The following is a 15,052-nucleotide window of genomic DNA, read 5'->3' as shown; positions in this document are numbered from 1 at the left end:
CCCACGGTCTCTTTCTCAGCAGGAACATCTTACAGTTCTGTGCTTCCAGATAAAGAGACTGTCCTGCGAATCGGACCCTCACAGCGTTACTGAGCCACACCAGCCTTCCTTCAAGAGGGCAGGCACAGCCATCAGACCTGCCGACTGCCCGGCGGGGCCCAACTTTTCATGCCTTCACCCCTTTCTGGATCCATAACCTTCTGGCTCGTGAATGACCCATAGGAGTCTCCATATCTGGCCACCTTGTGGTCTTTGCCTCAAGGGAAGCGGGGGCTCAGAAAGACTTAGAAACTTGCTCAAGTTCACACAGCTACCTGGGGCTAAACCCAATTTCTTTCTTTCTTTTCTTTTTAAACCACTTTATTGAGGTATGATTGACATGTAGACAGCTGTACGTGTTTAATGCATACAGTTCAATGAGTTTGGGGATAAGTATACACCCTTGAAACCATCACCACCATCAAGGCCATAGACTTATCTTTCGCTTCCCAAAGTTTCCTCCTGCCCCCTTTATTACTCTGTGTGTGTGTCTGTGTCTCTGTGTGTTAAGACCACTTAATACCAGATCTACCCTCTTAACAAATTGTAAGTACACAATGCAGTCTCGTTAGCTATGGCACTCTGCTGTAGAGTTGGTCGCCAGAACTTATTTATCTTGCATACTTGAAACTGTGTACGCTTTGACCATCACCTTCCCATTATTCCCTCCCCACAGCCTCTGGCTCAATCACCATTTTACTCTCTGCTTCTACGTGTTTGACTGTTCTAGATTCCACATGTGAGATCATACTGTATTTGTCTTTCTGTGTCTGGCTTATTTCACTAAAACCAATTTCTTGACTCCTTATACTGTATGTTTGTTTCATCTCATTGTCTCAGACTTCAGCAAAACTCCCAGCAGCCAGCCCCTTCCCAGGACACCTCTACTGGGGAGGAAGTCAGTATAAGGTGCCAGCCACCCACGGAGATCAGAGAGCCCTTGTGTTTGTGGCTGGGGACAGAGGACTCTCCCCAGGCCTGGCTCCTCCATCCCTGAAAAATGTGCGTTGTGTCTTCTCAAAGCGACCATTTCAGACTTGACTTCAGTATGGAGTTTGATTCAGACACACACAGGTTCAAATGCCAGCTCTGTCCCAAACCAGCCACTTAGGTAGGCCAGTAACCTCTGTGAACAGGAGACAATGTGCGTCACAGCCTCGGCAGTGTCTGCCTGTGCAATAAACGAGAGTTTAAAAGTTCTGGCACTGGAACTTGGGTCTCCAAAGTAGAGCCTGTAAGTGGGAGAAAGGCTCAACACCACACAGGGGAGAGGCAGTGGGGGGAGGGCAGAGAAATGCAGCCCTAGTGTCATGCAGACCTTTGCAGGCCTGGGGCGTAGGCCAGAAAGAAGGACAATGGTTGTGGAAGAAAGACATGAGAAATGGGAGAGACATTGTTAAATTCTGGCTATATTTATTTATGGAAAATTTTTTTTAATTTAGAAGATTTTACTGTTGCTCTATTGCAAAATAAAGGCAAACACACACACACAAAGAACACCCACTCCCCTCGCCCAGAGAGAGAGCCGTCGTCTCCAGAGTTTGTCTCTGCATATTCAATTAGTCCATGTAAGTTGTATAAACTAGGGATCATACTCTTCTCCAAACTGCTAGTTATTTTTTGAACCTACAGGACGTTACAGCTGTCTTTCCATGTTGTAAGGGTACTTCCCCATCCTAATTCTATGAGGCTGCCTCCTATTTCACGGTGAGGTTGGACCACTCTCTATTTGAATTCTGCCTTGAAAGGTGGGATAGTGGGTGTGAGATGGGAGAAGGAAGGGAAGAGGGACACTAACCAAAGGCCAGGGCCTGGCTGCTTGCCCAGGTGCTCCACACCCTGCACAAAGCTAGAGTCAGGTCTGGACGACCTGGACCAGACAGACGTCTTGGCCCCTTTGATTTCCTGGGACAAGACTCCCTGATCGATGGGGGACCCCCCTAGGCCAGCAGTTTTCAAATGTGTCCTACACAAACACCAATGTAGAGGACAGGCGATGGCGGGGCCGGGCTGGACAAAGCGTGTATGTCTGGGAAGGGGAGAGGATGATGAGGAGGGCAGACCCCTCCCCAGCCCCACCGCCCAGGGAAGCCCTGAGCCCAACAGCCCTGGGCAGAGTCCAGTGTGAGGGGCAGATCTAGTCCACAACCCCCGCTTTTCCTCTCCATGGGACTTTGAGGCCCACCTAGCTCAGGGCCGTGCCCTCCCTGGGAGAACCACAAATGAGAATCTAACCAAATCCCATTAGCGTTAAGTGAACAAACCCACAGAACAAGATCAGTGATGTCGCTGGTTTCCACTGGCCTGGGCAAGGCAGGAAAAGAAGAGATCTCATGGAAAGGAGCCCTCAAGAGCCCTCGGGCCTTGGAGAGCTGACAACGCTGATTGTTTAGTGTGGGCCAAATTAAAAACAGCGGCACGCGGAAGTGACAGTCTAGCCTGGCCAGGTTCCTATAGCCACAGGCAGCATGGTGCCCATGGGCCACACTGGGGGTCTCTGGGACCCTCACCCAAGGGTCTCAAGGTGCAGCCTCAGCTCCCCATCTGTAAGAGGAGGGGTTGAACTAAAGGGTCTCGACATCATTTCCAGCTTCCCAAGTTCTGTGATTCTTGGGAATCACAGACTTGCTCAGACTTGGTAAGGACACTAAATGCCTTTGGCATTGGGCTCTCCAGTGTGATGCAAGGCCAGGCTCATCCAGGAGTGAGGGCTTTGGGAGTGTTGACCCAGGAGGCATGCATCCCAGGCCAGGGGTGACATGGTCTTCTTTGGGACAAAACAACCCCTGGCCTGCTAAAGAAGACCACCCCGTGGGGGCCCGACACTGAGGCTGACCACAGCGGTACTGAAGGCCCACAAGTCTGGGTGTTCATCCTGGATCCCCTTTTCCAGGTGGGAGACCCTTTCCTCCTGGGATGAAAGTATTGCTCTCTCCATGCTCAGCCCCCTGCCTGTACCCACAAAGGAGAAAGAATATAGACCCGGAAGAGAAAGATTCCTCTTCCACCCATGAAAGGCGGCCCTGGAGCGGGAGCCCACATTCTCACCTTTGTTTCTTGAGTCCCTCCCAAAAGGCCTGGGAGAAAGGCCAGGCTTGGAGGCTGGCTGGTGGATGCAGGAGACAGGTAGTATGACTGGCGTGCACTCTCATTGCAGGGAACAGCAGCCACGTCCAGGCCGAGCTCTGCCAGAGGACCCAGCAGGACCTGCCCCACAATAAATGCCACAGCCCCAACCGGGACCCCCGGAAGGAGACCAGCAGCATGTGGGGGCTCATGGTGTTCGCCCAGCTGCTGGCAGGCATCGGGACAGTGCCCATTCAGCCGTTTGGGATCTCCTACGTGGACGACTTCTCGGAGGCCAACAACTCGCCCCTGTACATCTGTGAGTCGCGGCTTGAAGAGGGCTGCAGGGAGGGGGCAGGTCCTGACGTGGCACTTCCTCAGGCCCTGAGGGGCTGAGTTGAGGGCTAACTCTCTCTGCCCCACAACACAGCAAATGAGTGCAGAGGTGTGGGGATCAGACAGACCTGGTTGGAATGCCAGGTCTGTCACCAACCAGCCATGTGATCCTGGGCAAATGGGGCACAGGGCCCCAAGACCACCTGCAGAACGAGGCTGAGAGTATCTGTGTGCTGGGCGCTGTGGGATTACCTGAGCCCCGAGCCAGGCACAGAGGAGCTCCTTAACCTGCAGTAGCTACTGCTGCCGTCCAGTCCTCTGGGCCCAGGCCGAAGCACACGTCTTCCTAAGCCATCTCCTTAGGAGCAGGTTGGCCTCAAAGAAGCACATGCAAAGCAGAAGCAGATGACCATCCAACTTCCCAAATCCTTCCCTTAGAACAAGCCACAGTGAGCATCCTCAGGACCCACGGCCCAGACCAGGCAGACCACACCCACTGGCTCTGTGGCCCAAAAGCTCCTGCCAGGGCCACCAGCATCGTACCTGCAGGAAGCTTTGCCCGCCAGCAAACCCCTGGGCCAGCATCTTTAACTGCCAGGGAGGCCATTTACTTTCTGGCGAGTGGATCTCTCTGGCAGCTGGCTGGAGGAGAAACAGCTTTGGTTCTGCACGTCTCAGGATCTTGAGTGGCTCTGGCCTTGTCTGTGGGAAATGCCATAGGTGTGGACTTGTCAGGGTCAGAGGGAAGATGGGGTGACATCTCAGGAACCCCTCAGCTGGGGAAAGAGCCTGGCTGCCACACCCTCTCTATCCCCCTCAGCCTCTTTTTTCTGCTCTCCTTTCCAGCCATCTTATTTGCCATCTCCGTGTTTGGACCGGCTTTTGGGTACCTGCTGGGCTCTGTCATGCTGCGGATCTTTGTGGACTATGGCAGGGTGGACACAGGTGAGTGTGTGCGAGGACGCCCACCCCATCGCCAGTTCTGCGAAGCAGCCTCCCCCCAACCCCCAGCCAACCAGGGCAGAGAATGAAGCTTCAGCTGCTCACTGCCGCCTTCTCACGCACTTATTCACTCCTGCAGCCCCCTCAGACAGCCAGGAGCGAACAGCGCACACCTCCTCCTACCAGGCCTGTGCTGGACACAGGGGAGGGGTGCTGCTAAAGAAAACACACTTTCTGCCCTCAAAAAGTTTGCAGTGGGAAACCTTGAGACCTGGGGCAGGGCCTCAGGTGTTGCCACCACAGCTGCCCATCTTGGTGGTGATATTAAAAATAGTTCTATGGTCCTTTGATTCTAAGATGGTTTTGATTGTTTAAAAATAAAAAAGATTTAATAAGAGTCCTTTTGAGGAAAAAAAAGAAGCATTACATAAAAAAGACACATGGATTATGACTCACACCCGAAGGGGTATAACATCATGTTTAACTGTGCGGGCACTGGCAGTGGACAACCTGGGTCTAATCCTGGTTCCACTTCTTACTGGCTGAGTGATCCTGGGCAAGTATCTTTACCTTTGTGGACCTCAGTTTCCTCCTCTGTAAAATGGGTCTAATGATAGTAAAATAGAGTTTTTGCAAAGATTAGAAGATGCCTGAGGCTAGGGGCTGGCCCCATGGCCGAGTGGTTAAGTTCACGTGCCCCGCTTCAGCAGCCCAGGGTTTCACCAGTTCGAATCTTGGCAGACATGGCACCACTCATCAGGCCACACTGAGGCGGCATCCCATTTACCACAACTAGAAGGACCCACATCTAAAATATATACCACTATGTACTGGGGGGCTTTGGGGAGAAAAAGGAAACATAAAAAAATTAAAAAGAAGATGCCTGATGTATAGTGAGAGGTTAACAGGTGTAGCTCTTATTCTTCAAAGAATGGTGTGGACTAAAATCACTGTGTATCTTAGAATGAGAAAGTACAGTCCATAGACAAGGGCAGAGTACTGAGCTGACCATTCAGGGAGCCAGCCCCAGGATGAATCCTGCAAGGACTTCTGGGCTTTGTAAGCTTGTCCTGCACCACCCAGCCTCCCACCATGCATGGAAGGCCAGCACTGTGACAGAGGGACAGGCAAAATGCTTTGGAAGTTCCTACCTCGTAGACTTGATTAGCGGACACAGCGGGATAACAGATGTAAACACGTGATCTGGTGTCTGGCTCATGGTAAGCCTTGAGAAAGTCAGCTGCCTTCATCATTATTCCTGTCAAAGGCTGAAATAAAATAAGGTGAGGCAAAGGTTCTGATCCCTTCAGCCTGGGGATTCTCTCATACTGTGCTTCACGGGCAGTGGTCTCCCTTCTCTGGGAAGACCAGAATGGCCTGGAGAGGGAATGTTGTCTTGACCAAGGTTCTAGCTCATGGCTTACCTTTTCTCCACCGTGGGAAGAAATCCCCCTGATTAGAGCGTTCCAGTAAGGTGAGATCATGCATTCATCCATCAAATACTTGTGTCCTTCGCTTTCTCTTCACTGCAGTTAACTTGAGCCCTGGAGACCCCCGATGGATTGGAGCCTGGTGGCTGGGCCTGCTCATTTCCTCAGCCCTCTTGGTTCTCACGTCTTTCCCCTTCTTTTTCTTTCCTCGAACAATGGCCAGAGGAGTGGAGGTAAGGTTCTGAGAGCCCGTGACTCTACCCATAGGAGTTTAAAAAAGGGAGGTGTGGGGAGAAAATAAACAGAACTGAGAAGCTGCCGCAAGTTCAGCAAATTCTGGGTGAAATCTAAACACGTTTCATGATGCAGCCTCTCAGAGGCTTTGAGAGGAGAGAGTACTGGTGAATTTCCAAACAGTGGTATCTCATCAGTGGTCCCTTACCATGTGAGCATCTTGGGGATCAGGAAGCTCCAGGGAACGTAGTTTGGGAAACACAGAGTTCGTCTAAATTGGAACAAAGAGTTAAGAGCCAATGAAGACTGCACATGTGAGCTGGTGCCATCAACTTTTGCATTGAATCCAGCCCGTTGGGTCTGAACCTGAAGGACAGAGTAAGAGGGGATTCCTAGGGCTGAAGAGAGTGGGTATGAGCTGAAAGTGGAGCATATTTTGAGCACTGCCCTTCCATGCATCTTTTAGTCGTTTCTGTTTGGGAAAGAAATCAGGGAAAGATGAGAATGGAAAACAGGGACGAGAAGTCTGAGTGGGGGTTTTGATGTTGGCCTGAAGGCTCTGAAACTTGTTCTGATCCCATGAAGTTCTGGGACACGGCAGTGACTGGGTGTCCACTCAGGTGGAAACATGGCAGCGAGGTTGAGGTTGGGGGGTCAGGAAGGAATGAAGGCTGGAGATCTGAAGAGGCCAGCATAGAGATGGAGGATGCAGCTGAGGCCCAGGGCAATGGCCGGGCAGCTGAGGGAAGGGCAGGGACAGACGTTCTTCGAGGCGGTGCGAGAAGGACTCAGCAGTGAGCTGGCTTGGAGGAGGAGAGGGGCTGAAGTTTGCATCCAGGTTTCGGGCCAGAGTCAGAGCTTGATGTCCAGCAGTGAAACCCAGGCCCAGCAATTGGAGGAGGGGCAGTGATGGGAGAGCCCCAGCTTGTCTTGAGGAAGAATTTCAGAAGCTGCCAGCACATCATGGTGGTTCTGAGTTTGAATCCAGCTCTGCTGGCTGAGTGATCTTAGGCAAGTTTCCTCTCCTTTAAAACACTGGAGACAGAGTTCCTGTCTCAGACCAAGGCTGTGAGGAATGGGACGGTGCATGTGGGACGCTAGGCATGGTGCCCAACATGGAGTGTGCACTACTGGGAGCTCCTGTGCCTGGCGAGGCAGCCCCCTGAGGATCCTGACAGAGTCAGAGCTCAGGGCCCTTGCATGTGCCTGGTGGTCCAGAGCTGTCGCTGATGAGTTCAGAAGACGTGGGCGAGTTCACGGAGGGGGGATGCACAGAACACAGGCCAGGAAAGAACAGCAGTTAAAAGGACTCAACTTTGGGCCCAGAAGGAAGCGGGGAGCCCAGAGTGGAGATATAAAGAGAGAGCTAGAAAGAGGTCATGCTAGACTAGAGTGTCCCAGAAGCTAGCACCCCTGGAATCTGAGGACGGGGAAGAAGCAGAGCCGTGATGGACAGACAAGGGGTGAGATCCAGTCAGACCCCTTTTGGCATCAGTCATGGGAAAGTTAGATGTGATATCACGTGCCCGGAGGTATCTTGGGAGGCACTGGCATGGATGCTTTCTGGTCGGCAGCCAAAGCACGGGGCTCACTGACACGCAGGTGGTGTTTGCTTCAAATGAGCCTTCTCTGGACGCACACACACACACACACATATACACACACCTGGGGCAGCTCACTGCCGCCCAGCCCAGAACCCCCAAGACCAGAGGGTCAAGAGCCCAGGGAAGGGTGGCTGCAGGGAGCCTGGGCCATTAACACTCACCCCCTTTGCTGCCTTCAGAGGTCTCCTGCCATAGTGAACGGGGCAAGGAAGATGGAGGAGGTCAAGCCAAGAGGCTCCCTGATGGATTTCATTAAACGTAACTGACTGACCCGGCAAAGCCCTGGGTGGGCTGGCTTGGGGAGGGGGGTCAGGGGATACCCCAGGCCATATGGTCTCGTGTGTGGTAAGGGGCAATAAGAGCAGGTGGTCTGTGATTGGCCCATCTCCGAGGAGGGGTTTTGCCAGGGGTCCTGGGGACTGCTTCTTTGCGGTTCCAGGAGACCCAAATTCAAGCAAAGTCGGCCCCACCCCCATAGTCTAACCCCCATGTTCTCCTCTCTCCTCCCTTCCTGTGGAGGTGGCTATCACGTGAGGAGAAGCATCCCAGTGCTGGTTCTATTTCTATCCACCCTCCCCCTGAGTTCTCTAGGCACGTCCTCATTTTATCCAGCCCATGAGCATGTTGAGTGGAGGTCTGAGTGGCTGTGTGCCCCTGGACTGTCCCCTGAACATCTTGGTGCCTTGGATTGTGCCCTGAGGAAGAGAGGAGAGCTGCCTGGAAGGAGATGGAAGGGCAGCAGCCATTCTCACGGTGACGAATGCCCCAAAGGCCTGGCCCCTGACGGCCGTCTCTTTGCAGGGTTTCCCCGCATCTTTCTGAAGCTCCTGATGAACCCGCTCTTCATGCTGACGGTCCTGGCCCAGTGCACCTTCTCCTCCGTCATTGCTGGCCTCTCCACCTTCCTCAACAAGTTCCTGGAGAAGCAGTATGGTGCCTCCGCGGCCTATGCCAACTTCCTCATCGGTGGGTCCCCAGGAGCTGAGCGTCTCTGCCTGAGCCGGGCCCAGCCCTCCTGCCGCCCATCCAGGGACGGGAGAGGCCAGACCGGATACAGACAGGAGTCAGGGGAGGACTTGCCCCGGAGAAAGAATTTTAAGGACATTTTTCCTGGTTGGCAATCTAGAATGTTCTTGGCAGATTTCTGGGGCTGCTATCATTCCAGGCAGGAGTGGGTGGCAGCTGGGGGCTGCCTTCTTCCCGGTCAGATGGGCTGGAAGCCTGATAGCCTCCCAGAGGCCCTGACATTATCGGGGGCAACAGAGAAGGAGAGAAGATTGAGTTTGGACTTAGGTAAATGCCTTCTGGGTTTTCCCATCTTCTCCAAGGACTTGAATACATTTGTGTGGGTGAGGAGCACGTGATCCAGTGACTCTCAACCCCGGCTGCACTTGAGGCTCCCCTGGAGAGCTTTAAAAAATACAGATGCCCAGGCCCCACACTCAATCAGTGAAAGCCGAATCTCTGGGTGGGGCTGAGCATCGGGGTCTTTTGCAGCTGAGGTTGAGAAGCACTGATGCGTTCTCACCAAGGACTCAAGTAAATTATTGGGCCCAATCCACAGTGAGCTTGACCATAGGAATGTGGCAAGGTGGTCAGGGCATGACTCCAAACCTCCTGTGTGGCCCTTAGCTGGGACCTCATCCCTCTAGCCTTTGGCCCCTAATTAATTAGCACATCAGGCAGAGGGCACCACCAGTGCCTTGCTAACCCCATGTGGTCACAGCGAGGATGCACTGAGGGGCCAGGTAAGGAACGCTGCTTAATAAACGCACATAAATAAACGCATTCAGCCCACATCCCTGTGGCTGCAAGGGCCCCACTTCTTTCTTCATTCTTTGCACAGGCAGGGCAATCCTCTCTGTCAGGATAACTCTGTAGATGTGCCTGGAAAACTGTATATGCTCAATTAATGTCAGCTACTCCTACTGCCATTGAACACATCAAATGTTCCCTCAGGAAACCATGCTGCCTTCTCCATGGTCCAGCTCAGTGTCTGGGCCCACATGCACTCCCAGGCCTGTGCACCCAGGCCAGCTTCCCTCTCTCTCTCTCTGTCTCTGTCTCTCTAGGTGCCGTAAACCTCCCCGCTGCGGCCCTGGGGATGCTGTTTGGAGGAATCCTCATGAAGCGTTTCGTTTTCTCTCTGCAAACCATTCCCCGCGTGGCTGCCACCATCATCACCATCTCCATGATCCTCTGTGCCCCTCTCTTCTTCATGGGATGCTCCACCCCGCCTGTAGCAGAGGTCTACCCCCCTAGGTAATGGGAATGAGGGGTGAGAATATACCCTTTGCTTGGGTCAGACCCTGGATCTGACTGCCATACTTCTCCCTTTCTGCTTCTTCAACTCTCTTCTCTCCTTTTCACTTTTTGATCTAATCTCTTATGTGGCTACTTAGAAAATCAGGTCTTGAATAGTATGCTCAAGTATAAGAAGAAATCAGAGGGTCCTAGTGGGCCACCAGCAATCAGGGTTAGGGTTCTGTTTTTTAAGAAGCACCAAAAATGAATTAGTTTGGTTTCAGGATGAATCTGTAGGGCTGTGAGCCTCAGGAACCAGGAAATACGCTATGTTTAGCATCAGCTCTGTGCCAGATAGAATTACAGAGTCTTATTGAGCTGCTGAAGAAAGATGAGAGAAGGAGACTTGAAAAGATCTGTAAGAGAACAATGAAAGTGCTAGCAGACTTGAAAAAGTAGGGCAGGTGAGGAAGAGGGCAGGTAAAGCACACCTTCGGTTTGCATAAAGCAGCATGGTCCTAAGTGTTAAGTCTGGCCTCATGTGCAGGCAGAGCTTTAGAGGCCTGTGAGGGGAGGGGACTGAGCGAAGGACATTTAATTTCTTCTGGGTGCCGCTTTCAACCACCTCTTCTTTTAGATTTTGCCTAGTGAGTTTGCAACATCCCGAGATGCTGTACCTTTCAGCCTGGGTGTTTTCTCTGTCTTTCTCTTTGGTGGAGGAAGGAGAGAAGAGAGGGCTGCTCAGGACACCCCTCCTTCCCCACCCCGGCGCGCCCCCCCTTCACCCCTGTTTGTATTTGTCTCTGCAGACTAACTGTAGGCTGAGAGAAGCCGAGAAGGCTTTGGGCTTTGGTGGCCTTCACTGGGAGTTTAGCACAGGGCTTTGTCATCAGACTGGACTCCAGTTCTGGACTGCTCTTGATTAGTTGGGGAAAATTACTTAACTTATCTAATCTGCAGTTTTCTCATCCACCAAAGGAGCATAGTCAATTGTAGTCATTGTGATGACTGTTTATGGAAAGCCCTGGGCACAGAGCCTGGCACATAAGAGATGCCCTCTTAGTGTTAACTATCATGATGATTGTAGCAAAGCTCCAGACTGCGGTTTGTCAGCCCTACCCCAACCCTCCCCAAAGATCATGAATGTCAGATATGGGGCAGGGCAGGGGGCGCAGATGGTGAGATCAGCCAATGAAATTCCCTTGGTTGAAGCTCAGGGGGATGGAGTGACTGGGGCAATATCTACCTAGGCCCAAAGACAGGAGCCATCTTGACCCCAGCTTGTCCTCAGAGAGTCCCTCAACCTGAGCCCAGGGATGAGAGGGAAGGGAAATATTGCCTGTGCCTTTATACAGCATCTGCCATCTCTTCCATCAGAGGCCAGGTGGTGGGTTGTCTTGACCCCTTCTGCAGTGAGAGGGTTTGCCCACCAAGCCTTTCTGACTATGAGTAGCAGGTTTGGGTTCCTGGTGGCAGAAGAAACCGAGAGGTGCTCTGAGCATCGGCCAGCAGCCAATCCCCCGTGGGCTCCGATGGCATAATTCTGATCCCAGGGTGGCACTGGCCCAAGACAAACAGCCGCACAGACACACAACCAGGCGGAGCGCACGCTGCTGGAGCGGAGGGATTTTTCTTTGGTCTTGCTTTATCTGATTCCCCATTTCCTGTCTTGCTGGCAGCACATCAAGTTCTATACCGCCGCAGCCCCCCGCCTGCCACAGGGACTGCTGGTGCCCGGACACCATCTTCCACCCAGTCTGTGGGGACAATGGAGTGGAGTACCGCTCCCCGTGCCACGCTGGCTGCAAGAACATCAGTATCGGCCCTGCAGCCTCCAAGGTAAGCGCAGCAGGAGCCCCACGAGGTCTCCGCGCAGCGTGCGCGCTCGCAGACTGCTCCGAGGCTCCTGGACGGCAGCGGGCCACCCATGCCACGCTCATTCCCAGCATCCTGTCCTCCGGGCCACACCCGCCCTCTCTCCACCTCCCCTTCCCTAAGGTCATGACCAGATCCCTGCAGCCCAAAGTCAATTAAAGATTGGCCCGTGTTCAACAAACTCGCATTCCTGAGGCCAGCAATGCTCAGAGCAGAAATAGGCCAAGGCAGTCCTTCAGCCGAGGCCTTCGAGTCTCGTCCTGATGGATCCTAATGGGCATCTCTGGGTCCTGCATCCTGGAAAGCCACACGGACAGGCCCAGATAAATTGAGGGCAGAAGGTCCTCTGTGATGTGGACTTGGAAGGTTAGAGCTGGAGGCATTTGGCATTTGGTCAAGCCCTCAGGTCCCAGGAGTGGCCACCTAACTGGCCTGAAGCCGTGCAGCTATTTAGGGGCAGATCTGGGGCTAGAACCCAAGCCCTGCCTCAGTCCGGGGACACATCTATTCAAAGTCCGGTGTCTCCTGGCCACCAGCCACCTTCCCCATGCTCACTTGGTGAGGTCCTAACAGCCCTCTGAGCGCTATGGCTTCTGGCCTCCTAGGATCAGCCAGCGGGAAACCAACTTGAGTCGTTTGATCAGTTATTCGACAAATACTTAGTGGACGCCCAGCACGGCCAAGGGTGCCGAGGAGTCAGCGGTGAGCCCATCAGACAAGTCCTGCTCTCGTGGAGTTTGCATTCTATCAAATAAATGCACAAGATCTTTTAGAAAGTAACCTGTGCCGTGAAGAGATTTAATGGCCAGAGAGTGCCTGGGGGGCCTCCCTGAGGAGGTGACGTTAGAACTGAACGAATAGAAGAAGGAAACTCTGTGAAGACATGGGAGTGAAGCAGTCTGGGTAAACGAACAGCAAGTGCAAGGCCCCAGGGAGTGAGTGAGCTGGGCGTAGGAGAAAAAAGAGAAGGCCAGGGCTGGCGCTGAGCGAGGAGGAATGTCTTGCCCAGTCGGGCCAGGGAGCAGGCAGGGGCCAGAACTGGGCAGGCCAGGCTTAGGAGTTGGATGTTCTTTTTCCTAAGAGTGATAGGAAGTCTGTGCAGTTCCCCTAAGGAGGCCGTCAGGTGAGGAGTGCGCCTCATCCCCTTCAGCCTGTGTGGAGGGCGTGGGCGAGGCTGGTCCCCACTTCCCATCCTCCTCTGAGAAGACCGGGCAGGGCTGCTGCCACTGCCACTTCTGTGGGCAGAGGAGTGGGGTTCTCAGGCAGAGGGGGCACAAGGAGCTTGGACAAGATGCTCTCTCAGTTGCCCTCTAGATGGAGGTGTCTGTCGTGGCTTCTGTGGTTTTCTTATCTTTGTTTACTCACCTCTGACTCATCTACTTCCAGAAATAATCTTGACAAGTTTCCAACAACAGCACAAATATATCCATTAGCATACTATCAAGAAAAAATAGTAAATTATAAGGAAAAAAATCTGCATTTAAAAAATCCAGATGGAGGAAAGTAGCAGCCATATTGTATATGACTTATTTCTGAGCTTCCTAGCAGCCAAATGAAGAGCGTGCATAGTTCCTGCTGTCTGGTAGAAGGAAGCACACTAGCTCATTATTTCCAACCATGGCCTTATAACTGCTTTGACACTTAAATGGCCATAGGCTAGTCTATCAGACACTGAGAGAGGGAAGGGGAAGACCATCTGACACAGGCAGTGGCCACCAAGGCGAGCTGTACAGCAGAGTGGAGCCACATGGACTTGCAGACTTGAGATGGACCTCCTTCTCTCGAGCCCTTTACAGACAGGAGGAATTCCTCTCAGGCAGGAAGCTCTGGCAAAGGCCTGACAGAGGGGGGGCTTGGTGCATTCCATTGTGTTCCCACTGCTGTCTGCTCCTATTTATGCGTCCTTTACCCTCCCTGCAGTAAACACACGAACAGCACAAACCACTACCCACAAAACCTCCGCTGCTGGGCACAGGGTGGCCTGGCCCAGAGGCAAGCCCTCCTGGCCCCTGGTCCTGAGCTGGGTGAGCCTGGCCTGGCAGTGGAATCCCACACGTGCTGACGTGGGAGTAATGTTGGAGGAGCCCAGCCCATGCTGGACTACTGGTTTGGGTGAAGACGGTTTCTACCGCCCAAACAGTGGTCAGAGGTGGGCTCCATGGGGCACCTTGAAACCCTCACCTGGTCTCCTCTCACCCTCCGTCAGCCTCACCCAGCTCCTCAGGGGACCCGGCAGCAGAGGGGTTGAAACCTGAGGGACTCTTTGGCAAGAGCAGACCTTCGAAGTGTATGGAGATGAAATAGTAACGGCAGATTCCCCCCTTCCCCTCCCTCTCCATTTCTAGACCTATCTGAACTGCAGCTGCGTGACCGGGACCGGGAGATCCGCTTCAGCAAAGACGGGATCGTGCCCCATCCCCTGCGCCCACTACCTGCTCCCGACCATCTTCCTCATCTCCTTCGTGGCCCTCATAGCCTGCATCTCCCACAACCCCCTCTACATGATGGTCCTGCGGTGAGGGTGCCTTCCTTCCCTGTTTCCCTCGGCTTTGGCCCGGCCGCCGGCTTCTTGTCTCTTCTCCCTTTGCTGGCCCTCAGTCTTTTGAACATGAATGTGCAGTGTCCCTAGGGTGGTACCTGGAGGTGATATCAGTGCCACAGGGCCAGGGCCCACCCACGCCAGGACCTGTGCATCGCCTCAGCATCTCCCAACACCATCCATGTGCTGCAGCCCCATTGGCGCCTCCATTTCGCACGTGGGAACCGGGAGGGCAGAGCCGGCCAAGGGCTGAGCCGCCTGAGCAAGCCAGGCTGCCTGGCTGCACATTGTGGAAATGCCTGTAGATTCACATATTCTTAAATCCCGGAAGAACTGAGAGTGAGGAGAACTCAGCTGGATACACAAAATTGAGGAAGGAAAATGAGGAAAGTTCCAGAGACAGAGTGATGGGAAAGGATGAAAATGAGAAAAGCCCAGTGTATTAGGCGCCAGGACTACGCTCTCAGGTCAGAGGGAGACGCTGGCCAAGGCGGGCGGGAGGGGAGCGGTGTCCCATTACAGTGGCACTGAAGGGCCTCTGAGGTCTTGATGGGGAATGACCCTCCGTTCACCTCACCGTCTGCAAAGGAGAAAACAGCATTTCAGCCAAGAAAATAGCACTTCACCCACCGCCTGCCTGCCTCCCTTGTCCTCACCAACCTCGCAAGCAGAGAGGCGGAAAGCATAGGAGTGGATGCCCAGTGCCAGGGTCAAAGGCCCAGCTCTGCCGTCCACTGGCTGAG

General features: G+C 53.4%; 1 protein-coding gene across 1 annotated transcript in view; it reads left to right on the top strand.

Annotated features, from left to right (window-relative positions):
• SLCO2A1 (solute carrier organic anion transporter family member 2A1) overlaps positions 1-15,052 on the top strand; it is an 83,966-nt gene that overhangs the window by 60,904 nt on the left and 8,010 nt on the right. The window contains exons 5-12 of the mRNA XM_046662409.1: positions 3,197-3,424; positions 4,288-4,386; positions 5,916-6,046; positions 7,831-7,909; positions 8,453-8,617; positions 9,724-9,913; positions 11,575-11,734; positions 14,116-14,285. Of these exons, the coding sequence (XP_046518365.1) occupies positions 3,197-3,424; positions 4,288-4,386; positions 5,916-6,046; positions 7,831-7,909; positions 8,453-8,617; positions 9,724-9,913; positions 11,575-11,734; positions 14,116-14,285 (1,222 nt within the window). The remainder of the gene's footprint in view (positions 1-3,196; positions 3,425-4,287; positions 4,387-5,915; positions 6,047-7,830; positions 7,910-8,452; positions 8,618-9,723; positions 9,914-11,574; positions 11,735-14,115; positions 14,286-15,052) is intronic.

This window comes from Equus quagga, chromosome 1, assembly GCF_021613505.1.
Source record: "Equus quagga isolate Etosha38 chromosome 1, UCLA_HA_Equagga_1.0, whole genome shotgun sequence".
Lineage (NCBI taxonomy): Eukaryota > Metazoa > Chordata > Mammalia > Perissodactyla > Equidae > Equus > Equus quagga.
Note: the sequence above shows the minus strand (reverse complement) of the source record. Positions and strands in the feature narration are given on the sequence as shown.